Source organism: Stigmatopora argus, chromosome 13 (assembly GCF_051989625.1).
Source record: "Stigmatopora argus isolate UIUO_Sarg chromosome 13, RoL_Sarg_1.0, whole genome shotgun sequence".
Classification (NCBI taxonomy): Eukaryota; Metazoa; Chordata; class Actinopteri; order Syngnathiformes; family Syngnathidae; genus Stigmatopora; species Stigmatopora argus.
Window position 1 is genome coordinate 13,695,787 of NC_135399.1, and position 25,808 is coordinate 13,721,594.

Here is a 25,808-nt window from a genome sequence, read left to right on the forward strand (position 1 = left end):
CGTCCAGGCCAGCGGGGTTTTTTCCCCTTTTGATGACACGGTTAGGCGACCACAGACGAGCTTCTTTCCCCTGCGCCTGCCGTTAAAGGCCGGCAGTAAGCGTTTCCCACTTCCCGTGCTGCGCTGAATCAGCCACCAAGAATGTACGAGCACTGACTCACACTTCCTCCTGGACATGACAGTGCTTCCTCTGGCCTGCCAACTGATTTAGCCTCTCTCTCTTTCGCGCTCTCTCTCTCTCTCTCTCTTTCTCTCTCGTCTCCCATTCACTCCCCCGCCTGGCTTCCTTCCTCAAACAGTCCGCCGAGCGACTGGGAGTGGAACAAGTGACTACCGTCGGTTCGACCAAAGGCCGAGGGAGCGCTCAAGCCTGGCGACGGCTCGCCCGAGCGCCAGTCTGAGTCATTTGAATTGAATTCGCGGCGACAAGATTTTAGCTTCCGTCTGACCCAACGATTGAGACAAACAACTGACACATCGTCCACATCTGGACCTTCGTTGGATGGTACACAAGCACGACCAACGCTCAAAGGGCATTGAGACATTGATTGGGATTCATTCAATTGAAAACCATACAGTGGGACCTCTACTTACAAAATGAATTGGTTCCAAAAGTGGTTTCTTAACTTGACTTTTTCCAAAGTAGACACGCATCTTGAATGTAAAAGCCCTAATCCGTTCCAATACCATCGACTAAACCCTTTAAAAACGATGTGAGGATCACACAAAAAGAAAATAGACAAGAAAATAAACCCATTAAAATGAATAACAAACATTTTCTATTGTTCTTGAAGGGCGCAGGTAAAAAGGGAACATTTGGAAACTGGCAAAACATACGAACACGCGCACGTAAAAACACAATTTAAAATGAGGAAATCAAATGAACGTAATTTTCTTGGATTGAGATATTTTTAACTGTCTCTGGAATAGCCAACGTGGAGTGGATGACCTTTGACTGATCTTTCATCTGCTCCTGGCAGATGTTGTTTGGTCTGGGCCTCGTCGGTGGGTTGGTTACCGGTTGTCGTCCTCTCTGACGCACGCGTTGCGCAACATTTTCCCAGCTCGTGGTGTCGTGACATCATCGGCGATCACGACGGCTGTTTTGTGTAAATAAACAAGAAGCACAAACGCGTGCCGACACGATCCTGTTTATCTCAGGTCTCGCTCTATCTCCACAAGCACCTGTCACCTGTGACGTCACGCGGGAGTCAGGTGCGGGCTAGCGGCGATCTGTGCTCCCACCCACTGGGGGCTGTTTGCATCATCAGCACAAAGTCAACTTTCCATTGTGCTCACAAAAAAAAAGGTCTGGAACACCTAATCATGAAACGAGACCCTGAGCAGTCTCCCTTTCTCCGCTGCCTTGGCCCCGCCCACAAACAAACGATGACGTCACACCCAGAATGAGTGCCCGATGTTTGCAATCTGCTAACATGCTAGCATGCTAACTGAAGGCATTACCTGTACAGTAATCCCTCAAATATCGCGGTTTCATTACATCGCAATTTTCTGGGGTACATTTTGTTTGTTAATTACATTTTTGGGTAAGTTCATAAAAATGTGAAAATCCACGCTGAAACTCACAAGCGGAAGCCACTCCCCCTGTCCTCTGCTTGCTACTGGGACTCAGCACAGAAGTAAAAAATAATAATATAATACCTTCTTTTTTTTAAATAGGGGTGACCCTACTTTGCGGTTTTTTGTTTATCGCGGCCATGTCTGGTCTACATTAACCGGGCCCGCCACATTTCCGTTACTTTTTATTTTTTCAATTCCAAAATATTTGTGAGTCAGGTCCCAGTCATCATAGTCCTAATCCCTCGTGGTAAGTGACCTTTCCCCTACTTTGGTGGTGCCACGTTCTCAACGATACAGACATGTTGGCTTAAAAAAAAAAAAAAACGTCTCACTCTGCCAGCGGTTCATATGAGAAACAACAGGGCGGGTGAATGAATGAGTCAAAAAGACATTTTAGGACGAGGATAAGCGCTTGTTAGTCATGTAAATACACAGTATGTCACTGCCACTATGTGACTCCTGTCCAAGAGGTTATGCTCTCCTCATTCAGTACACTAGAGCACTTGTACAAAGCAAAGCATATCATATATTACAGTAGTGCCTCTACTTATGAATGCCTCTAAATTAAAAAAAAATCAGCTTACAAAACACTTTTGATATCCAGATGACGACAATACATATATTTATATTGAGGGCTGACTTGTTCAAAAAATAATAAACAAACAAAGTACATTTTAAAAGGAAGAGCCTGTCAAAATGTATGTGGAATGCTTGAAAGGAATGAGTCAGAATCTAAAGAGCCAGTCGCAACATTCCTGCACAATCCATCACTTCCACAACTGCGGTTTCCTTGGCTGAAAAAATCCAAATAAATGAAAAGAAGCACTTGACGGCGTGCGACTCAAGAATGAAAACTTTGTATTTCCTCTTGTAAATCAAACCGCATGTTTTTTTTTTCCCTTTTTGGTCAAATCTTGTCTGACTCAGACACTTTGAGAGTGAAAACAAATTGAAGGGGATGAAACACTACATGAGTCAAATGAGTGACTAACACACTTGGAATATTCACTTTTAAATAAAAGTGTGTGTTTATGTGTGTAATATCTCCTTAATAACTACAGTGACATCTACTGGTACTTTATGTAGAAAATATCCTACCTATGGTGGCATTTTATCACCTCTTGGCTAGAGGAAGAAAATTCTTTTGTAACTCATTGGCTGCCATTGACGGCACTAAACATCCAAGTGGATGAATGTTAATCCACTGCCAACCTCCCACTTAAAACAGATAGGACATCGACTAAAGACAAACTAAAATGATTTTTAGATTTGAACTGAATGTCTTGAGTATAAGGCTCAGCCAAAATATGAAATAAAGTGCGGCTTATAGTGCAGAAAATACGGTAAACTATAGATAATTTTTTTTAGAATGTCAATCTTCTCCTGAGTCTCACTTAAAAGAAAAAATGCGGAACATTTAAAAGGAACGATGGATAAATTACCCGTCGGGGTTAGACAAGGGTCGGGGAGCAGGGGGTCTTGCCATCAAACACATTTCTTTACCTTACCTTATCTTTTCTTTTTCTTTTTTTGTTCCCCCAAGCTGAAGCACAATGATGGCCGGAACAATGCATGTCCCCAAAACTCACACCTGCAGATTTAAAAGAAAGGAAATAAAATAAAATAAAGCGTGGGATGTCGCACTCAACGCTCCTGTTCAGAAATTATAATAAGCCAATCAATCAAAACACGAGGATTTTTGCACTTAGCTGCTCTCGAAAAAAAAAAGGCTCGTCAAACATAACACATTCGATGGAGTGTTTGATTGTTATTTGGCATACAAAGAAAAAATGACTATGACATTAAGTCAATCATGTAAATCCTATTAGCACATGAAAAAAGTCGTACTGAACATGAGTATAATAAAAACGTGTATTATGTTCGGCTAATTAAAACGATATTGTAGCTTTGTAGTGCTAGCTCGCACATGTACAAAAGGCAACCCCAAAATACTTCCATAAAATGAAGTAATAAACAAAAAATCCCATTATACTTAGAGACAAATCATTTATTGACGCGTAAAACATCCTTCAGACAACAATTCCCGACTGAAAATCAGGTCTCTGCACAATGCTTTAGTAAGCACTTTTATTTCTATATCAAACATAATTAGAGCAATCACAAGGCTCCTTCAAATTTAATGGCAGGTCTTCTGGAGGAAAGAAAAAAAAGAGACATGATTCCATCAACAAATATTTTCAAGCAATAAATATGCATTTATAAATAGTGTACATTTACATTAAAAAAACACTAAAGAACTCTGTGCAACCATTTTTTCTTGGTGACGTGGCCTTGTGTCTACAAATTATTATTAACATTGTTCCAGCAAAATGATATATAAAAGGGAAATGCTGCAAAAACTGCATGACTCTACTGCTCACATTACAAACATGTTCTTTTTGTTTTAACAAAAGGTAGAAATAAGACCAGCTAGGTGATGGCAAATGGAACTAAAAGAATGGAGATCAAAAGAGTCAGTAGTCGGTGGACTCCAAACCATATTTGTACAATGCTTTGATTTCAGGGGTTGGTGTTGGGAGTCCAGGAAAGGAAGTCTGTAGGAGGACCTGCCTTCCCCCTCCAGTCCACTAGGGGGAGGCCAGTTGCATAGACTCAGGCACGGCTAGCTGCCTTGGCGGAACGCTACAGAGCGTGCTTCAATAGGACTGACGGCTTACTTCCTAAAATGTCAACAACAGTGAAAAGATACGTGGATCCTCTGTTGGAGTTGGTGAAAAAAAATGATGATGATCATCATCATCATCCAGACGAGGAAGGCAGGGGACTCGCCTGTTCAAGAGAAAAACATTCAACATAATAGGGGTGGAGCCGCTTGATACGATACAAAACTCCCGACAATATGATTGCACAATTATTCTTCAGGAAATCTATAATACACCGATTAGAGAAAAAACATTTCTAAATGAAAAAAAAAAAGGGATGCGACAATGTTTAAACTACACAGTAGAATAAAAATATCATTGAATAGGGCCAGCATGAGAAGCTTAAACACTACCTAAATTCTGTTGCACTTCTCATGTCTAACACTAGATAGAGCGAATCGCTTAAAAGGTGCCGTTAGATTAGAGGTCAAAACCTGAAAAAATGTAAGATGCTTACCAGAGTGAAGTGGTCATAGACCTGCATGAGCTCTTCAATTTTGTACTGCTCCAGCACTACAAAGTTGTCCAGGTCAGGATTCCCCCTGCGGGCACAATCCTGGCAGTGCACCACGCACGTCTTCCTGCTGTTGCTCTCGCTGGTCACAAAGAGGAGGTCGTACACCTCCACCTGCGAGGGGCACAAGGCCAAGTCAGCCTGAGACCAACCGAGCGAGCGAGCGAGGGGAGGAGGGACTCCAACTTTACCTCGCAAATACTGCAATAGTGCGCAGGCTCGTTCTGGGTTCGTCCGTGCCAGGCTAATTCTTTCCCGGCAGCCAGCAGAAGCTCCCGTTGCATCTGACACTGCTTCAGAGTCCGCAGCAAGCAATATCTGGCGGTGGGGGGACACGTTAGCAAGAAAATATGCACTCTTGAATTTAAATACCAGGAACTGGGCTTTGGCCAAGTTGTCTAATAAAAAGGTTCTTACTTGATCATCTCAAAGAGTTTATGGTCAGACACTTTGATGTTCCTGGCCAGGTTCCAGGAGAGGTGGATCATGGGAACGATGGATTTGACACTTTGCAGTTTGTTCCACTCGTAGCGTTCCGCTGCCAGCTTGTACTGGTGGGCTGGCGACACCCCGGGAGAAAAGACACCTCGGTAAGCGCGCCGTCGGAAAGAAGCGGCCCCCTCGCCGACGTGACCTCCTCACCCGTGAGGGGCCCCACATTCCACGCGATGTTGTTGCACCAGCCGATAGCCTGCACCCAGTGGATGGCGCCCGTGTTGAGCCACACCAGGTCCCCGGGGCGCTGGATGAAGCGGTAAACAGGCACGTTGGTCTCGTACAGGTCCTCCAGGTTTGGCCACCAGGAGCCCATCAGGAAGTTGATGTTGTTCCTGCGCAAGCAAAACGTGACCCGGTTCAGCATCGAAAGAGTCATTTGGCCGACGAGCTGGGGACGCACTTTTCGCAGAAGCTGTTGATGACGCCCCAGTAGGCCTCGGGTACGGCGAACCACTCGCAGTCGCCGGGACCGATGTTGATGTTAACCGAACAAAAGTTATTGTTCTCTTGGTGACCTATACCAAGAATCACCACCAGAATTTATGAGCAATGTGAGGGGAGAACAAAAAAAAAAAAAAGAGCACTTCCAATTCCTTATTCTGACATTCGGTTTACCTGGTGTCCGGCTCCCGGGGACCTTCATGTAGAGCTGCACCGTGTTCATGCCCAGGATGGTGTGTCCGACGTGGCTGAGCAGATTCCCGGCCGATACCACCCGGGCAAAGGCCGGAAGCTTGGTCAGCTCCTGGAGTTGCTGCTTCCACCTGGAACATACACAGACGTAAATACATCTCCAATCGCAAGGCTGGAGGCAGCTACGACCAAGCCCACTGGACGTTTCCCAAATCTTGCATCATGGGTATTTTGATTAAAAAAATAAAATTAAAAAAAGTATCGTTGTGGTGTCCTCAAACAAAGATGTCTATACATAGATAAAAATGATTTGTTGTATTCCAGTGGCATGCAAACAACAATATTTATCATGATTTCCTGTCTGTCTGCTTTGAATAGATTGCATACTTCTTTTCATCTGAAAGGTCGATGTTGGTGCCAAACTTGATGTGCTTGAAAGGACATTTCCTCCGCCGGCTGGCAAAAGAGAATCAGTTTTAGCGATTGGGATAAGAAATAAATTTGATTCTACAAAGGCAATCAGTGTATCGGGCACCTGTCAGATGAGGCTGCTTCTGCTTCCATCTCCTTCCGCTTTTCATTCTCCTCCTATTTGAAACATTAAAATCAACTTTAATGTCCACCATATTGGGGCACAACAGCTTGTGACGATACGATCCAATCAGGAGTAGGTAACTCGGTGATGGGGACATTTGTGCTACTCACCCGAAGCGATTCCTGGAAGGACGAGGCCTGGTACTGAGCGTACTTGATGATGGTGGTATGCGAACGGCTGCTCTCGCATCGCCACATCTTGCGGCTGCCGCTGGGGTCCCAGTTCTCGTCGGTGGGCTGAGCCAACTGCGTTCGCACTTCCACCAGATGCTCAGGATTGGCCTCCACCAGTGTCTTGGTGGAGAAGAGGCCCAAGTCTGTGCGGGACGGAAAGGAAGGAACACTGAGGCGTAGTCTTTGTCTTTTAGTTTGAAACATAGTTTTTTTATGAAATTTAGAAACAAGATATTTCAATTATACTGACAATAATGTAAAAAATGTTAAACAAACATTGTCAAGGAGCTAAAATAATGAAAAGGAAATACAGAAAATCCGTCGAAGACATGGCCACGATAATCTAAAAATCGCCAAGTAGGGTCACCCCTATTATAACTACCATTTTATTCTTCAGTACTGAGTCCTAGTAGCAAGAGTGGCTTCCGCTTACGAGTTTCAGCGTAGATTTTTACATTATTATGAACTTTAAAATAATAATAATTATTATTATTAGCAAAGAAAAATTGCAAAGCTGTGAATTCGCAATAATTGAAGATGCGATAATCGAGGGATTACTGTAGTTTTATATTTTGGCAAGCTCGGGTCCGATGGATAACCTATATTGGATCCCGAGGTGAACAGGAGTTTTTGAGGAGAAGCATTCCCACACCTCATTGTTTCTACCATGCAGTAACATGTTTTGCTTGCAGATGGAGCTGTTGCCAAACGGATCAACTCCACCAACTGTTTTGAGACCTATCCACGCAGCTGTGATGCAATCGATGTCTTAATAGAACCCGGCGAAAAACAACTCACAAGATACAATAAATAAAAAAAGGCTTTAGCAGCAGTTATTTGTTTACCCAGTTTTAGGGCTCCTGCCAGACCCCTGATGACGGTGACAGGGTTGGAGGGATTCGTGCAGAACTGATGGAGAGGAGGGTAGAAGGCATCCCTCTTGTTTTCCAACTGTTTTAAAAAGGAATCACAACTATTTAGGTCCTCATTGAGACAGGCTAATAAGAAACAATTTTGCCAACATTAGAGTATAAAACAGTACAAGCGCACTCAAACTTACATAAATACTGGGCGTCGGTGGGTTGAGTTTGTCCTTGGGCAAGGGAGGTGACGGGATGATTGGGGGTCGAGGTGGCGGGCACTTGTCCAGGATGATGCTGCTTGTCGATAGACCGTTCTTGCCAAGGTTCCTAAGGCCCGGTGAGTCACGAAATTAGTTCAAATAACAAGTTAGCCAGAAAAGAAGAGCGACCAGAAGCGTCGATTGGATTGGGGAACAAGTAACTCAAAAGCCAGGATCTGTAATGCTACACGGGTGATATTAGCCAACAAAGTTACGAAAAATCACAAGCAATGTATTTCAAATGATCACATTTTTATATATTTATAAGAAAATACGGAAATCCAACATTATTTCAACACACCTAATCTAACGGCGAAGCAGTGTTTCGTAGTTAAAGCGGAGTAGTGCAAAAAATTTTGAGTCTAAAAGACGAAAACACAGGAGTAGGAATCATCTTACCTGCACACTTTGAGCACTTCACTGGAGCTAGGGTAGATGGAAACAGAAGACCAGGGAGCCAGGCCAGCCGGGGCCGAAAGTCTGTGCACGGCCCCTTCCGGAGTCTCCGCCTTTTGCGGGCTCCGAGAGTCCTCCGTCCCGTTCGTGGCGGGTCCCCGACTGTCCATTTGGCCGCTAAGGCGGGAGAGGCTATTGGCGGGGGCGGTGGTGGAGCACGTCGGCGAGGAGGAGGAGGAGAATTGCTCCGATGCGGCTTCGGCGCCACCCGCGTGGACGTTGTTGATTTTCTCTGAGAAAGGCCCTGCGCGGTCACTCTTGTCATTATTCTCATCGTCATTCCTGTTGGTCGGGGTGGCTTTTCCCTTGAGCAAGGCTGAGAGTGGAGGATTGTCTAAAGCGGGAGCGCCGGGTTCCGACTGGACGTGATTAGTCGACCCCGGCGCCGGCGTGCTGCCGGAACACGGGGTCGTCCCTGTAGCGGCGGTAGCGACGGTACCCGGCGACGGAGCGGTAGCTGCTCCCGCGCTACCGCCGGAAGGCGCGTTGTCTTTGGTGAGGAGCCCTGAGGTAGTGGCGGAATGGGGGGGCGAGGAAAAGTGGTTGGGGGTGGACCTGGGAGAGGCCGGGGATAAAGAGGAGGCCGACGACGAGGCGGTGCAGGGCCCAGAATGTCCCACCTGATTGAGAATAGCCGAGGAAGAAAATGAGGTCTGAGGGGAGGAGGAGGAAGAAGAGAAAGGGGGGTCTCCATTGGGACCTGCCGAATGGGAACCTGGACCTTTGTGAAGCCCCTGGACAAAGAGGACATGAAACACAGTCATTAGGACTGTGCTGGGTTATGTTTGTGCGCTTTTTGAATTGGCATGAAATCAAACCAAGATTATGATGATTCAAGAATCACATCATTCGCAATCAGTCTGCGCGTCAGTCTCCAAATCCAGACATTTCATCTGAAAATCTGTCTGTATGTCACTGCAGATATATTTTTTATATGTACGGTCCTCAAATTGACCAGAAGGGCAAAGAAAGAACGACGTCATAGTCCTTTCCAATCAGTCAACAGAAGCCTCAAGTTAAAATATATATCAATACAAAAAAATAATACTTGTTTCCCCCTCAACCACCAGGCGTCCCCATCACCATATTTATCTCATTTAGTGTGTACATCATGGCCTAGCAAACCACCCTCTCAGCACGTATAAATAATACAACAACTGATGTGTGCTTCTAAATCAAAACTGTAGCAATTCTGAAAATCTCAACTGGTAAAGCACGGCAGACCACGGCCCGTGGCATTGGCCCTCAACTTGTCAGGAGATTGGGGGGTTGTGGCCATCATGTCACTGAAATAATCTGCTTACATTTTCCATGACGTGTGATAATGTCACAAAGCCTTTACGTCGGCGGGATAGGATTCCGTGTCCCTAAAACTGTGGCCAAAGAAAAATGCACATCGCTTTCCATTTGTGAATGGTATGGCGTCTCTTACTCGAAAATATGAAAGAACTCAAAATTTAGCCACAGGAACACAGACCGACGACCCCTATTGATCTTAAGAACGACTATGATTTGAATAGATGAACGGAAACAACCCCACATTCATCAAAAATTGATAGGTTGCCAAGGAATGTGGATTTTACAGGGGATAATCATGTCAGTGTTTTTCAGTCGTGCCAGTCTTCTTACTGTTGTCTGGCCAGTGAACATTATTTGTCTCAAAGCATACTTTTGCAAGGCATGAAGCGGGACTGAGTGGTGCTATTAAGAATAATCCAAAAAGTACATTGCTTGTCATCCAGACACAAACACGCCATTATTATCAGAATTCAACCATGTGCACATGCAGAAACAACCTTAATTGCTAAAAAACAGATGTGAAAGCTGATCTACGAACCGGGCGGAGCCACGGCGACTAAGTATGCCATTGTCAAACACGCTAACCTGCCATGCATTTATTTAACTTTCCACTTCTGGGAGGGGTTTACGCAAACCACTTAATAAACATGACACAAATGGCTGACTTTGCAGTTTAAGTAAAAGCAATCAGCGACCCGGAATTTAAGAAAATATATATAACGGGCAGGGAATAAATGCAAGGGTGTTTTACCTGAGTGTTAGCGTTGCTATGCGGGCTCCTCCAAGTCTCGTCGGGATGAGCGGGACTGGCGCCGCTGGTGCTGGGGTGACTGACGGCTGTGCAGTTGTGAGGTAGAGAGTTCTGCTGTGCGTAAGGCACGTTTCCGTTGCTCGCGCTGCCGCCTCCCAGCACCGAGGCGCGGTCCCCCGTAGGATACCCCGCGTCGAGCGCTCCCGAAGACGGACTCGAACACGAGCCGTTGGCCGTGGGACGGGCCGCCCGGTTCAGGGGGGACGAGCGGGGGAGGCCGTCGTGGCGGTCGGGGGACTCGACCTTAGGACCGTTGGGAAGGCCGGGTCGAAGCTGGGCGCCCGCTCTCGTCTGAAACGGGGGAAATGGTTTGGATTTTCTGTCTCAATTTTTTTTTTTTTTCCGGTCAAGAGTTCGAACCTGCTGCTGATGCTGCTGCATAAGGGAGAACTGTTTCTCCAGCTGATCCAGCATTTGCACCTGGATGGGCTTGAGGATGGCTCTGTTTGCACGCAAGTGATCCAGAAGCTGAAAAGAACACATACCCAAAATTTATAAACGCAGAGGATTATGGGACATGCTAAAAAATAACGAGCGTATTATTGGTTGAGACAATGCTGAGATCGGAAGAGGCAAAAAAAAATCTAGTTTTTAAAATGTAATGAATCATTTTCAAATATTAACTCGTCGGCTGCCGTTGACAGCGATAGGCGTCCAATCCATTTTGTCAGAGACGCTAGCAGGGATCAAACCTTATTTTGTGCTGCACGATTGATTTTTGAAGGGCGATTTTCCATTTAAGCAGCTATACTATTAACCCTTTCACAAAGCTATAATGCTAGAAATCTATGTTCAAAATGGTTCGATAAAAAAAAGTGATTAAAATACGACTTATAATCCAAAAAAATAAAACTTTCTTTTCAAAGAGAAATATGTCGATATTTCATACCTGAAGATTCTGTGGCGTAAGGTACCAGCCAGGAGCCGGCTGTTGATTGGCGCTGTTTGCGTCCACAGCGCTCTGCGTCCAAGCAAAGAAAGAAAGAAAAAAATCAGTTTTTCCCCACTATAATTGAAAATGTTTGTGGGTTGCACTTGTTTTGGCATTACTTTGGCCGGGCTGGCAGTGCGTTTCTTTTTGGCAGGGTTGCCTTCTGGGTCGCTGTGATTACTGGTGCTTTGGGCCGCCTCCCCTTTACAAGCCTACAAACCCAGCAGAGAAACAGCTTGTGATGACGGCCATCTGTGCTTTGGCAAAGAAAGAATTCAACAACAAAAAAGTACACTATGGCGTCAAATGACCGCTGAAATCTTTTTTAAAAAGGAAGGGTTTGGAGCCTGGGGTTGGGAGAAGAAATGGATCCTTCGCAAACAACCACTACATTTACATGCTTGCAAATAAAGAATGTATGAACAGTTGAACACTGATTAATATACAGCTGGTTTCATGCCTTAAATCTTAATTGGAACTACTGATTAAGTTCTTAATCAGTGTCTTCAAGGTGTACTTGTGGAATAATGCAACATCAATATTGCATTAGTGTGTAAAACAACATGCAGTTGAGTCTTTGTTGGGTTAACCTGTCAAATTACTTGGATGACCAAATATTCATTTCAGAATACGTAGTACGTTTCTGCCTGGAATATAGAGATTTCTTGGGAAATATATGGCACTAAAATGTAAGTATCAGAGAGTACAAAAAGATTTTTTTTTAAATAAACGATGCTGAGCAATATGTACTCTTGAAGATTAGGTTTCAGTTACGAACGCAGCCCGCAGCCAGAATTGGTTTCAGGGCAACACTAATACCACAGCGCATTGGAGCCATGAAAGTATACTTGCTGCTTGACATCATGTTTTTTTGCCCCTCATAGAATCCTTTAAAGATCACTTTCTCACTTTCCCTCCCCTTGATTCCTGGCACCTCGTCCCAATTTTAGGGTCTCACTTCCATGCCAATACGCAAAAGTAGACGATCAGAGACGCTTCTTGGAGTGGCAGAAGGCTCGATTAGAAGCCGGATCTCTCACCTGCTGTGCCTGTGCAGCATTCAGGGACCCCTGCCTGGAAGTGAGCTCAGCAGGGATGGGCAGGCTCCACGCCTCCTCAATACTAGGGAGCATTTTACTCTTATTCTGCAGACTACCTGGCTGTAGGTTACACAACTGAGCCTAGGAGAAATGGTGCCAAGACACGTTTTAGTGCGGAACCAACAAGACAACACGTAAAAAAGGGGGGAGCAACGTATCACAAATGTTTCATGGAATGAAGGTGTTTGATCATTACACAAGCGTAAAAATATGAAGCAATTCATATCTCGGGGATCAGATATGAAAGGGATTTCACCACGGCAAATACTCAACAGATAACGGGGCTGCGTAAAGCTGGGCGACTCGGGCAACACGGGCTACCTGCAGAAGCTTGATGCGTTGAGCGAGCGCGGCGGCGTTGACGCAGGCCTTGCTGCGCGTGGCGTTGACGTAACACTTGATGGCATCGTGCGCCTGCCCGCAGCTCTCGTACAGCGTGCCCAGGTCCATCCAGGCGGCGGCGTGGTTGTGGTCCAACTGAACGGCGCAGATGTAGGCCTGCAGCGCGTCCATAGGCTGGTTCTGCTGCTGGTAGAGGACCCTGGATACAGACGGGTGACTCATTTGACTCCTTTTTTGGAATGTAGATAGAGCGGGCTGATACTCCAGTATAAGCCTGGTGTGGTGTAAGGTAGTTGTTTGAAAGGGCTACTTTGGATCGCTCGCTTCGCCACCTCCGATATAACTTTTATCTATAATATAATGGATCTGGCCCCTGGGACGCCCCATTTTCTCTTCCTCACCCTATGGAGCACCAGGTATCAGCGCTGGCCTCCGATTTATCGATGGATTGACGATAGGAGATGAATGCATCCTGCACTTTGCCGATGCTGGAGTAGCACCTGAAGTTGAGAGAAAAAAGACAATGGTCATGCTTAAAATAAAGAGTGGTGAGTGCTCAGTGACTTACTTTCAGCCTTCGACAAGGTGCATGAAGTATACTAATATCGAGACAATTAGCTTACCTGCCGAGAAAATACCAGGACTGGCCAGAGTTTGGGTCTGCTTCTAGAGACTTCTGCAGACATTGGATGGCATAGCTATCCTTGGTGCCTTTATCCCCCAACTGCTCCACTGTGTGATGCATCCAGCCTAAAGGAAGACAAACATAACATATTTAAGGGCTTCTGTGACGCACCAATCACAGACACAGGAGTACTGAAACTTACAATAATAGAAACAAGTATGGAGGGGGAAAAAACAACAACAAATATCACAAGTACCGATTTAGGCTTGTTTTGTGGTGCCGTATTGACAATTTACAAACATTATGTTCGTCTCTGCACCGAACGACCCAAGTGTAACCCACTGGGTGAGACTTACCGAGCTGTTGGAGTGTAGTCGCCTTCACCTGAGCAGGAAGATTCTCAGTCTGCAAGAGACTTTCATAAGCTTCTTTCGCCGCTCGGTACTTTTTCTGCAGGGAAACGGACAGAGACGGCGATCCGGTCAAGACGGGACGGCTTGTTTTATGAGACGAGGAGAGCAGACAAAAGACCTCCACACACTTGTAATGACTGTCTGGACAAACACAAAACTCGGGAGGGGGAGGGTCATGAAGGAAGAGGACAGGCCAGACTCAACACGTTCAGTCCGTTAAAGTGTGCGCTCGCTCGCATGTGCTGGGTGGCCGTCACACCACACCAAATACGTGTGTGTGTGAAACATGAGATGCTATTTGTTTGGACTCTTTGACCTCACGAACCTGTCGTCTGAAATAATCCCAAAATACTAAACAGAGTAATGACAAAAATGATCCCATAGCCGAGTTTTCAATTTCAGAATCCAGCAAAAGTCAAATTTCCAATAGTTTTGTTTGAGATGAGCTACAAAAAAGAAAATGTCTTCTTCCTCTGGCCAAGATGCCCCCACCCACCCAATATTTTATCACTAGCAAAATGTCCAATCCAATTAAAGTAGGAGAGTGCCAACAGATTAAATTCTCCCTCTTTACGCCGCCTAAATGTCTCCTGTGTTTGCCATTAAAACCTAAAAATTACTTTTTACCGCGCTCAACCGAGCAGGATGATTTCACTCACTCTGAATGTCTGGCAAAATTGGCAGCCACGAATTTTGAATTCCAAATTCTGAGATGAGGGACGGCCCGTGAAAAAATGTAAATACGTCAAAGAGGGTTTGCGTCAACGCCGTTACTAACGCGATTGACTGCCAGCATTAAAATATTCACAATGACTGCACCATATTTTTATTGGATGAACTCACTAGAGCATAACATTGAGATTAGAAAAAAGAACAGATAATGTACATCTTACCTGGATCTCATATAAATGAGCGATGTGGAACTGAACTGTGAGGGAGAAAAAAAAAACCAGAACAAATGAATGACTATCTTCATGTTCAAAAATCAATATTGCACGTTCTCCCAAAGGCCTTTCAGTGAGTATGCACTGCATATAACAGGGAGGACAAATAGAGCGGGGCTGTCTGGGTACGTGTGCATGTTATGTTTAAAAGGCAGCAATCATCAGCATTTGAGATGGAGCAGCCTCCTCCCGCCTGTCTCCACGGCAACGCAGTTTTTAGGGAGGGCGATGGCTGCGGAGAGCAGAATGCTTTTCCAACCTTCTCGTGTTTTTGACACGGTTGAAGACGGTTTGCTCCTTTTTCATAGACCGCTTAAAATAGTGGCGAGTGCTCTGTGACTTACTTTCAGCCTTCGACAAGGTGCAGAGGTTTGAGTCGATCAAAGCCAGCTGAAAATGCTGCAAATAAGAGATAAGGAAACATTGTTAATTCAATATCATCATCTCCAACTGCAGCACTACCTAAAAGGGTGGCATTAGACGTTGCCGTGAATAAATTAAGGGCTACAAGCAACAAAATATTGCGGATTTATGAGGAAAATCCAAAACATGTGTACTGCTTCTTTAAATACACCATTGAAAAAAACTTTGCAGAACAAAGGGCAGACGAAAAAAAAGTCAGGAATATCCCATCCAAGATAGTTAAATTTATCACACAGGATGACCAAATGTTATTTCTATTTAGGATGATTTATGTCAACCCAAATATTTTAACAATGTCTGTGCAACCTATTTTGTATTGCAAAACTACTACAAAAAAGATTTTTTTTTTACTCCATTGAAACCACTGCTGTACTAATAACCTTTTTATATATAGCTATCATGTCAGGATGGCCTTGTACAAATTTTCCTCCTCAATAGATTTCCGATGAATCGGATTGGGACGTTAGACGCTGAAAATCAGGTCACCCGGCGAAACAGCGTGATGGAAAATGCACCTGTTCCACTTCCACGCGGGGTTATGAGGTCTAGTTCGCTGCCACTCTCAGCTTTCGGAATAGAATTGCATGGCGACTCGGCTCCAATGATCTGTGGGCCCATATATGGCCCAGCACTGCATTAGAGACAAAGCAACATTGGCTCTGTATCTGGGTCACTTGGATACAAGCGACGAGATTGTCCTGGTTTGTTTTCCACACACTTCCCCTGAACTACTTATTTGAAAATACAATGCATTGTTTCTACAACGGGGGCCAAAGATGATCAGAGGGTTTGACAGTCGGCAGCTAGCACGTGTGCAGAGAAGCATTCAGGCACACGCACGCGCCGGTTCTGGATAAAGCGTTTGATAAGACACACGGGAGGAAATATTAGCGGTCGCAATCCGTCGTGCGCTCAAGGCGTTACCTACGTTACGGGCGCCCGGTCAGCCTCCTCCTAGAAGCCTTCGCGCATCCTCTGGTGGCTCCCTCCCATCCTCACCTTCCTCCTTGGCACTTTGGCTGATAATGCGGCACTGGCTGTTAGCTTGACATTCCACCTCCCTTCTGATATCTTTGCCTCTCTCTCTCACTCGCTACCGTCTTACTTGCCTTGCCTCTGCCCCCTCCTCTCGTCTACTCTGGTGTCACTGATTACTATTCAGCAGATGGCTGCAGTGGTGGGTGCAAAAAAAAGAGAAAGCATGAGACAATAATATCTCAAAGCAGCTCCGCCGGATGCTTCAATGTAGCATTCAAGTCATTTCTAGTTGGAATCTTTTCAAACCGCTCTGTCACTGTTATAAAATTGCATATGGAAAATTATTGAAGTTCCATTTTGCCAGATCAGGGGTATTAATCCACACTTTTTTTTAACTCCAAAGGCCGCTTTTGGAAAAAATCCAAAGACGCAAGGGCCAACTTGAAATCTTCATTGGAATCAATTGTGTTTTTACAATGTTTTTTTAAGGTTATAACTCATTGGCTACCTTTAATGACCATTAGACATCCAATGCATTTTAACCGGGAGGGTTGGCAGCGAGCCAACGATCCCAGACAAATTGGTTTGGACATCGATCTCCTTCACTGAAATACAAGTCGTCCTGGTTGAAATGGATTTGAAGTCTTTAACAGTCAGTGAGGTTTGAACACCCCTGTCGTGAATGTTTCCAGAAATGGCAGTCAGTTGACACCTTTGAATTTGATCCTGCAGAATCAGTAAAAAAAGTCTACGATTTTTGTCCTCAGAATACATCCCTGCACTCCCTTTGTCCCAGAGCTCATCATGTGCAGTCTTCTCTAGTTCTCTCGTTTCCATCCAAAGCACTCGCATCCCATGAGCTAGATAAACGGACCAGTCGCACAGTGCGTGTCTGAGTCTGATCTAAACGGTGTGTGATGCTGGCAATGAACCAGTACTCAAGGGGGGGTTACATCCAAAGCGAGCAAGGGAGGATGTGTAACACGTGCCAATATGCTTGAGTGGGAAAAAACTATGTTGCCGATGCCAAGCGCTAACATTGTTACGCCTAATTTCCCCATTCTAAAACATGGACAATGATTTTAAATAAATAAATGTCAACGTTACTATGAGGCTGCAGATTTCGCAACTTTTTTTTCTACTTCAATTAGTCGACATTTGAGTTTGTTTCAAACTGGTAGCCCTTTGCAAAATTTAGCAACCTGCAAGTAGATCTTAATTGGTGACCCCTGGTTTACAATAAATCAAGTACATTGCCACTGGTTGCCAGCAAGTGTACTGACATCACATTAGACAATGTTGCTACAAGACAACAGAATCTTGTCCACATTATCAATGTAAGTCTTGGCAACCAAATAAAACATTCGTAATTTGCATCCGCTGCTGGAACCCTTGACCATCAAGCCTCTACTCCTTCAGCAAAGCACAACAAAAACAACCACCGTTGGCGTACAGTCATCGTGCTTTGAGGATACTCAACTCACAAGAAATATATTTAAATAATCCAAATCCAAAGTGACAAAGGTAGGATTCTCTGAGCTCAAATTGTACAATTGTTTCACCAGAACTAATTGCAAACTATGTTCCAACCAATACATTTGAAACCTTTTACTGCAGCTACCTATCTTCTTGTTTGATTGGTGAGTTGGCTTCATGTAAATCCTGGAGAAGAATATGAGGCCTGAGATCAGATAGTTCCCTACGGGATGTATCCAGACAGCTCTTAGTGACTGTCTGGACTTCTTTCGACTCAGGTATCAGAGGAAGGTCACAAAGGGGGCGTCCCTCACACAGGTGATCAAACAAACTTTGTCAATGTGGTCGGTGCGATGAGGTCTGACAAAAGCCTTGGGATTGCACATGACCCCCAACTAGTTCTCACAGACTGGCATAGATTATGTGACCCAAAGCATTTCAATAGTCCAAAAACGTGGGCTATCTAAAGCAAAGACGGCAACAATTATCAGTAAGGTTGGGAGAATGATTGTACCTTTAAACTGGACTCGTGGTCTGTGTTGACTTTAAACATGAGTCCCAGTCGCAGGTGGATTTCTTTAGCACGGGAGAAACTGGGGTTGATGTAGAGCACCTCCTGAAATGCCTTGATTGCCCTGCAAGTCACATTGGATTTATTATCAAATGGTTACGTAAACAGTAAGTGATCACATACTCAACTTTGGCTTTTAAAATGACCTGGTAATGTAAATTTTTATTTTTTATTTTACCGACATGTTTTGCATTTGGGTTTTGCATATTTTGAAATATCCGTATTTCCTTTGGGAAATGTGATTGTGCAACGATTGTTTCAATTGTGCTTTCCAAGTTATCATGCAATTTGAATATGAGTTTCATCAGAAATCTGTTAATGCTCAGTTTGTGAAGTAGGAATGACTGCTAACTAGCTGCACTAACATGTTTGTTACTCGGTTTTATTTTCATCTTAGCATTTTGTCCGCTATATACAGTGTTGTATTTGAATGTGTATGTGTATAGCGAAAAATGCTGAATAAAGTACTTTATGGGCCAAATAAAGCAATACATAATTCATCTATTCTCCCATTAGAAAAAAACAATACACGCACTTTTAGTACGGAAATGTACTGGAGCTTCCAAATACCATTCTGAAATGTTTGAAAAACTAAGCCCGGGAGAACATATCACAACTAGCATTCTTGGCAGCATATATTAAAAAAAAAAAATAAATAAGTGCATTTTTAAGTCCTTCACTTTTGTCGCTGCAATAACAAATTCATACTGCCTCCAACCCCCTTTCAGGCAGCTCCCATACACAAACACACACACACACACGTGCGCTTTGAACTCATTGCTCCCATTCTGTTCATCTCCCCTTCATTGCCGCTCCCATTTCTCCGTCACTGCGCTCCGCTATCGCCCTCTCCTCCCACGCTGGCGGACACCAAAGTGAATGCTGCGAAAGCTCAGTGATGTCAAGCATGAGACAAGATTGCAGGAGCGGGGATGAGGTTTACAGTCACACTGCAAACTATGGTGTAGAATTCAGCCAAGACTTTTTGAGATTGTGACCAGTTACAAAATGGGACCGCTTCGCATGTGGTATTCCGCGAGTGAGCGACATGGTCGCTACTACCGCACTTAACGTCCTGCCTGATATTCCGATAAAAAGCAGTTGCCTCAACAAAACTGTGTGCAACAATAAAAGCCCCTTTTACGCGGCCTATTCAAGAACATACAATGGTGGATGCATGTGTGTTTAGGGGGGAAACATTCCACCAAAATTTTAAAATCAGATAAAGTACCAAAGCTGAAAGAGAGACAAATTCAAATGACAAGATAGATTTGCGGATAGCCATATTGGTGAAAATATGTACTCCCAAGGTTAGTGTAGACGTTGCAAGTACTTACCACTGAAATGCATTGTAATGGAAGTAAACCAAGCCGATCCCGTATAAAAAGGAAGCATTCTGGAGGGACAACAACAAAAGGGTTATTGATCATAGGTGATGAAGTTATGACCCATGTAAACATGTCAGAACCTATTTTTTTTTTAAAAAACCTTAACTTTTGAGTATTAGATGCAGTTCTGACATTTTATTTTAAAACATTTTGGGGAATTGTATACAATGCTTTTAATAAACAGACACCTACGAGTGCAAAAACGGTCTTAAAATAGCAATGCAAAATGATTCAATATAAACTCACCTTCCAGTATTCTGGCTGTAAACTGAAGTACCTCTGGTATGAAGATAATGCTGAAAATAGAGACATTGCCGATGGGTTAAAAACAAACAAAAAAACGTTGATTATCCAAAGTAAAAATTAGAACGAAATATTACGAAAACAAACCTTTAGGATAGTCCTCCAACAGGAGGTGGAAATGACCAATCTGACAGAAAATGTCAGGATCAACTTTCCCTTCTGCTTTCAGGATGAGAGCGTTATAGCAGCTAACAGCCTGATAAGGAGGAAAAACGAAAAAAATGTGATCACTCAATGCCTGCCTTCCCAATCTAAATGAATTTGACGTCTATAACTGTCAATGGCAGTGAATGAGTTAAATGCTACAGGCAACCAGATTTAGCGATATTGCAAAAATAATACATATACAGTAGGTGTTATACGATATAATATTTACACCACAAAAACAAACTTTGCATGACAAAAAGAAAATGTCAAAGACCCCAACAAAGAAAGCTCAATTTATCCCATTGAATGGCCAACTATTTTTTATAAATGGATATTCATACAAAACAACACATACATAATATTGCACGGCACAACTACTTTGCAAGAAAACAAAAAATAATTTTATATTTTTTTATTCACCTTATCGAGAGCAATGCTGTACAATTTAACCCTATTATATGGCAATAGTGTTGTCATAGCTTTGTTTAAATTCTGGACTTGGTATATCGGCAGATCCTCAAAAATCAGGCGACTCACATTGCAAAAATATGTGATCGGGACATGCCTGATTACAAGTGTGGTTCAGGAACAAATTAAACGCTTATCAAGGCAGCACTGTCAAAAATTCGATCACAGACCAGTCATCGCATTGCTTGCAGCAAGTTATCAACACCCAACATCACATCTTAACCCTCCAGCGCAGACTGCAAACCACATGTTGAAGCCCATCTTAAATGCACATTGTGGTTAGGGCTATACAAAACATCACCACGCCGTTCAAACTATATTGCTGACTCATGAGACTATCGGTAATGTCTCATAAACAAGGCGACTTTGTAGCGATCGCTCGCTCTCTCTCTCTTCGTCCGTCTTTTTAGCTAACGTGATTAGCCCAACAAGCGGCTAGTTAGCTAGTGTAGCGCTCCCCAATTATTCTCTTCTCATATCCGCCATTTTGCTTTCAATCATGCGACCATTATTTTGGCTAATACTTTCAAAATTACGCCGTTTGTCTTCATAACGAAGACAGGAACGTCCTAAAGTACACACCGGTAGCGGCTACACGTTAGCATAATTGAGCTGACGCACGAAGCTGTCAACTTGCAGCGTTGTATCTATTTTTAAATTGTATTTTTATTGGTTGTGTGCACATTTAAATGCTTTTAGTAACGTTCTCTTTCGGTACTTTGCAATTGATCGGTAAGCTTTGGTCGACTTCTCATGAAACAACATGGGAAGTATTAGCAGGGGATGTTACGTTTGCCTCGTTTGTTTCTCGCTTGTACTAATTATTACATTATTTCAAATAAAAAATGAACAGTTTCTATTGCTTTTTAAGCCACGATCTTATGTCGAATGCAACTAAACAGTGGAAATTCACATTGCTCATTGCACATTGTCTGCTGCCTTGGGGCTGTGTGACACTATCGAGCGTGGTGTCAATAAATGTATTCGGCCTTTCATGGTGATCGAGTTGTGCAGTTGATGTTCAAATACAGAAAACAACAGTGAGGTGATCAAAAAATAGACATCTAAGTGTCAAAGTTGGGTAAATTTCGCGGCGGTGCACGTCGCTGCTAACAACATTAGCCGCGACGTGTGGCGTTCAGGGGTCGCTGCCACTTTATCTCGGGAGATGTTCACTACAAACGAGGGAAATAATGGAAAGAGGCGACTCTGCTCTTATGCACTGTGGTGCCATACCTTTAACAGTAAGGCCTTCGTTCTGGCGCCATCTTCTTGAAGCCTGTGAAATCCAAACAGGGAACTGCAAGTAGAGGACACACAACACAGGCGGTTCCGTATTACTTGAGGGGACCTTCGTGTTGTCTTGTTCCAAATTGCGTGAAATCCACGCAGGAGGAACGAAGCGGATATGTGTTTTCTTCAAAATGAGTTGACGCCACACTTGTTCTAACCTGTCAATTCCGAGCAATCGCTCTTTTTCTTGCGATGTAAGCGTCGGAAAGTCCTCTTTGGTTTCACTCGCTTTTGCCGACGCCATTTTCTCCTCGTCATTAGCGGCGGCGCTCGGACTCCGCGTAGCAGCCGAAGAGGAGGCGGCGGTGGCGGCGGCAGCGGCGAGCGACACTCCGCACGATTTCATGGTGGACAACTTGAAGCTCAACGGCGATCGAGCCCCCCCACGGCCCAACGAAACGAGCAACGGAAGAGTTGCACACCTTTTTTGCGCGGGGCGTTGGGTAGTTTTCTTTCCAAAATCCTCAAGGAAACGAGCTCCTCAAGTTAGCTTCCACCCGCCTCATTTTAACAGCGTTATTCCCGGCGCCGATGTGTACATGGAGTGGATGCAACGTTGGCTTTTTACGACGGGGTGTAATTTGATAATATCGTAAACTTCCCCAACCATCGGCTCAAAGTTGTTGTAATTGTGTCACATTGGCAAACGCACGCCGCCGCTGTCGGCACGCCCTCCGCGCTTCGCGTCCAATCAGCTGCAGGAGTGCACTGTCACGTGACTGTGCCCGCTTGACGTTTGACGAGCACGCGAACGAACACGCGCGTTCTGGCATGAAAATAGTCCCGCCCTGATTCCCACAAACACCCGCGATTGGTTCTGCGCTCGTTATTGTGATTACGTAATCTAGTATTAATGTGTCTAATTGGTCAAAATATACGTCGTTCATCAGGGCCTAAAAAGGGGGAAGTCGATTTCCGATGTAGAAACCATTTTGTAGTTTTTGCGATTCACGGACAGTTAGGGGATGACGTAATTAACAATGACTTTAGAACGAGCCAAAACGCCAGGCCGAAAAATTTGTGCAAGTATTACTGTACCGTTATGTGATGGTTCAAATGATGTATTTGTATTTGTGGCAGTCGTTTCGTAGACAAAGCGAGCAAACCGATATTAAAAAAATAGCCGTTAAGCCTACAATAACCACAATTCAATCGGGTTTTATCTGACGTCAAATGTTTGAACCCTTTACTTGAAATGAGAATTTTTGCATTTTGGTTGACTTTTACTTCTTGTGAACCATAACGTATGGAAGTTATCTTGAAAGGTTCTATGACAATATATTTTTATAATTAAAAGCGTGGCAGTATTGTGTGTAAAAATTTGATCAATTTTGGGACGAGGCACCCCCTACTTTACATGACAAAAGTTATCCAAGTGACAACGGACTTGAAGGCAACTGAAATCCAAAATGGCGAATCACAACAAGGGTAAGCAAGCTGTCAAGTCATTTAGATAATAATAAATTTTATGAGGAGGGGTGGAATAATCATCGTTACATCTTGGCTTAAACATCTTACATCCTTTGTTAAACGCACTCCACCGATTTTGCCGTACGGGTTTCACGTCGATTTGGCTAACTTTATAGCCGTACGTATGGCATGAACGTGAGGATGCTACGTGGGTTGTTTGAGGTCAGAACTTTAAATCGTAAATAAAATTACACAGTATATTGAATTCATTTGCACCCCAAAGTTTGCCTATAAACTTTGTAGCGGTAACGTCACCGTGTGTTGTCATTTGACGCCACAAAGACTTCAACCTTCAGGACCAGTGTTGCAGCATTGCCTTCGTATGCATGTTTTGAACTCCATTTTTTGTCAAAAAAATCTGTAGATCTTGAAGAGGAGCTCTACGACAAGGTCGTCGACCTGACTGAGTACGCCAAACGACAGCGATGGTGGAACCGCCTGTTTGGCAAGACGTCTGGGCCTTTAGCAGAGAAATACTCCGTGGCTACACAGCTAGCCATAGGAGGTGTTAGTGGATGGTAAGATGAAAAAACATTTTAATGTACTTTGCTGTTATTGTCATTCATCCAGGTATTTCTATTCTCATTGCAACTGTGCCTCACTGGTTGTCTAGGAAGATGGTGAAAGTTGATGAGGGATTCTAACACACTCTCCTTGTATTCTGGTTGTCTCCATTATCCCCAAAACATCCTTACTAGGCTAATTGAATACTCTTAATTGTCATTAGGTTTCAATGTGAATCTGAATGGTGGGTTGTTTGTGTAAGCATGACTTGTGATTGGCTGACAATAACTTTAGGGGGTACCCTGCCTCCTGCCTGTCTATTGATTGCAGGTCCAAACCGTCAAAGGACGCAGTGGGTGCAGGTTTTCATATCAGCTGCAACCTGGAGTCTTAAAAGGTTAATCAGTTGATTTCTGCCAGGTGCTGCTGGTTTCAGAAGAAACCCCATTGCTTAAACTTTATTTTGGTCATTTCCTTACATGGAGTAGTATACAGAAAAAAAATCACTAGTAGTTTACACAACAAAATAGGTTTCGTCAATGTTTACATTCGACATTTATATTTCCAGTCTCTTCACAGATCTGGTGAGGAACAAATACCTTTATGACCCCCGCCTAAATGAGAATAGTTGTCATTTGCGTTTTCCTTCTTGGCCATTTTTTTTACCAGAAAGGGATAATTAAGCTAAAATGTGCCTCTAGTGTCATGTTTTTAACCCCCCCTCGCCATTCGTTAATCTTCTATCCATCTCAGGTGTGCAGGTTATCTCTTCCAGAAGGTTGGGAAAGTTGCCGCTACTTCTGTGGGGGGAGGGCTTCTCTTGCTACAGGTATTCATTCATTCATTGTTTAATAATTAAGCCTTTCTTAAGCATTTTATGGAAAGTTTCTAACCTCCTTGCCCTCTAGATAGCTAACAATAGCGGCTACATCCAAGTGGATTGGAAGAGGGTAGAAAAAGATGTCAACAAAGCAAAGAAGCAGATCAAGAAGAATTCAGATAAAGCTGCTCCAGAACTGACTACATTAGTTGAGAGGGTGAGTTACAGAAAATCCGTTTTGGAACGTGAATTGTTTTTTTTTTAAGTATCAGGGAAAAAAAACAATTCTCATGAATTTTGAAGTGTTAACTCTTTGGCTGCCATCGAGGATCACTGCCAGTCAAAATAGATTGGATGCCTGTTGACGTTAATGTCGTCTGCTGTCATGTTTAGTAATTTTCATCATTTGCTGCAGGACAAAAAAGGGTGACATCTTTTTTTAAGCCCCTTTCAGATGTGAAGAATTCGGATAATTTACACATACTAGTATCGGTGGAATGCCTAGTTATTAACCACTTCCACTGTCTAAATGGTTGAAGCCAATATGCAATACTAAGATTTCTGTCTCTCTCAGTCTACAGAGTTTGTGAAGAAAAACATCGTCGTCACCAGCGGATTTGTCGGGGGCTTCCTACTTGGCCTGGCTAGCTAGGCTCATAAGAACGACTCAACAATCCTATATGTTTTGACGCTTTGGGAAAAGGGATGAAAATGTTTTTCAATGCGCCGGCGACACGTCTCCAGAAATCTTTTCGCTTTCTTCTCCAGATAGCCGGCACCCTTTTTCTCTCTATGTAAAGTAACTGTACCTCCTGTCACGATGGAAGAATACATACGTTCTAATAGGCCAACCAAACTATTGCACTTGAATTAAAGGGGTGTCCAAGTGTCTTCATCATGGTAGACAATGTCAATAAAAACATAAATGCCAGACTTTGGATATTATCATGCAGCGATAAAAAGGAAAACCTGTTATTTTGTTTCAGCTTTATTGTTACTACCAGTGAAATGTTGACATTGCGCCAGCTAGCACATGCTGTCAATGACATTGGATTCTATTTCAAGTGAATTTCATGCTGATTTGGATGTATTTTACCCTGCATTTATTTTTTTATGCATCAAAATGTCTAAGTTAATGTGTAATGTCTCACAAGCTGCTCATTATGAGGCTGTTTGAAATAAAAATACATTTGAAGTTTTTTTGTGAGTATTTTCTGTTGCTAATTTATTTTTATATGCTCGTACAACATGTGATGGAAGTGTAGA

The 25,808-nt window shown here is 43.6% G+C and overlaps 2 protein-coding genes across 2 annotated transcripts; one reads left to right on the forward strand and one right to left on the reverse strand.

The window, feature by feature from the left end:
• Positions 1 to 5,171: 5,171 nt before the first annotated feature.
• kdm6a (lysine (K)-specific demethylase 6A) lies at positions 5,172 to 22,428 on the reverse strand. The gene is made up of 27 exons (XM_077617605.1): positions 21,907 to 22,428; positions 21,692 to 21,755; positions 19,928 to 20,036; positions 19,784 to 19,833; positions 19,487 to 19,545; positions 18,093 to 18,213; positions 15,046 to 15,100; positions 14,651 to 14,685; positions 13,701 to 13,794; positions 13,343 to 13,469; positions 13,121 to 13,219; positions 12,699 to 12,918; positions 12,318 to 12,458; positions 11,397 to 11,489; positions 11,236 to 11,307; positions 10,707 to 10,814; positions 10,287 to 10,637; positions 8,180 to 8,970; positions 7,718 to 7,847; positions 7,503 to 7,608; positions 6,595 to 6,800; positions 6,425 to 6,477; positions 6,277 to 6,345; positions 5,872 to 6,020; positions 5,657 to 5,771; positions 5,401 to 5,588; positions 5,172 to 5,317 (listed from the first exon to the last, which is right to left on the reverse strand). Exons 1-27 carry the CDS (start codon positions 22,092 to 22,094, stop codon positions 5,172 to 5,174), a joined length of 3,939 nt encoding a protein of 1,312 aa, XP_077473731.1. The 5' UTR covers positions 22,095 to 22,428.
• Positions 21,795 to 25,741, forward strand: fundc1 (FUN14 domain containing 1). The gene is made up of 6 exons (XM_077617629.1): positions 21,795 to 21,942; positions 22,010 to 23,176; positions 23,583 to 23,736; positions 24,476 to 24,551; positions 24,631 to 24,759; positions 25,117 to 25,741. The coding sequence occupies exons 2-6, from the start codon at positions 23,158 to 23,160 to the stop codon at positions 25,192 to 25,194; spliced, it is 456 nt and encodes a 151-aa protein (XP_077473755.1). The 5' UTR covers positions 21,795 to 21,942; positions 22,010 to 23,157; the 3' UTR covers positions 25,195 to 25,741.
• Positions 25,742 to 25,808: the final 67 nt, after the last annotated feature.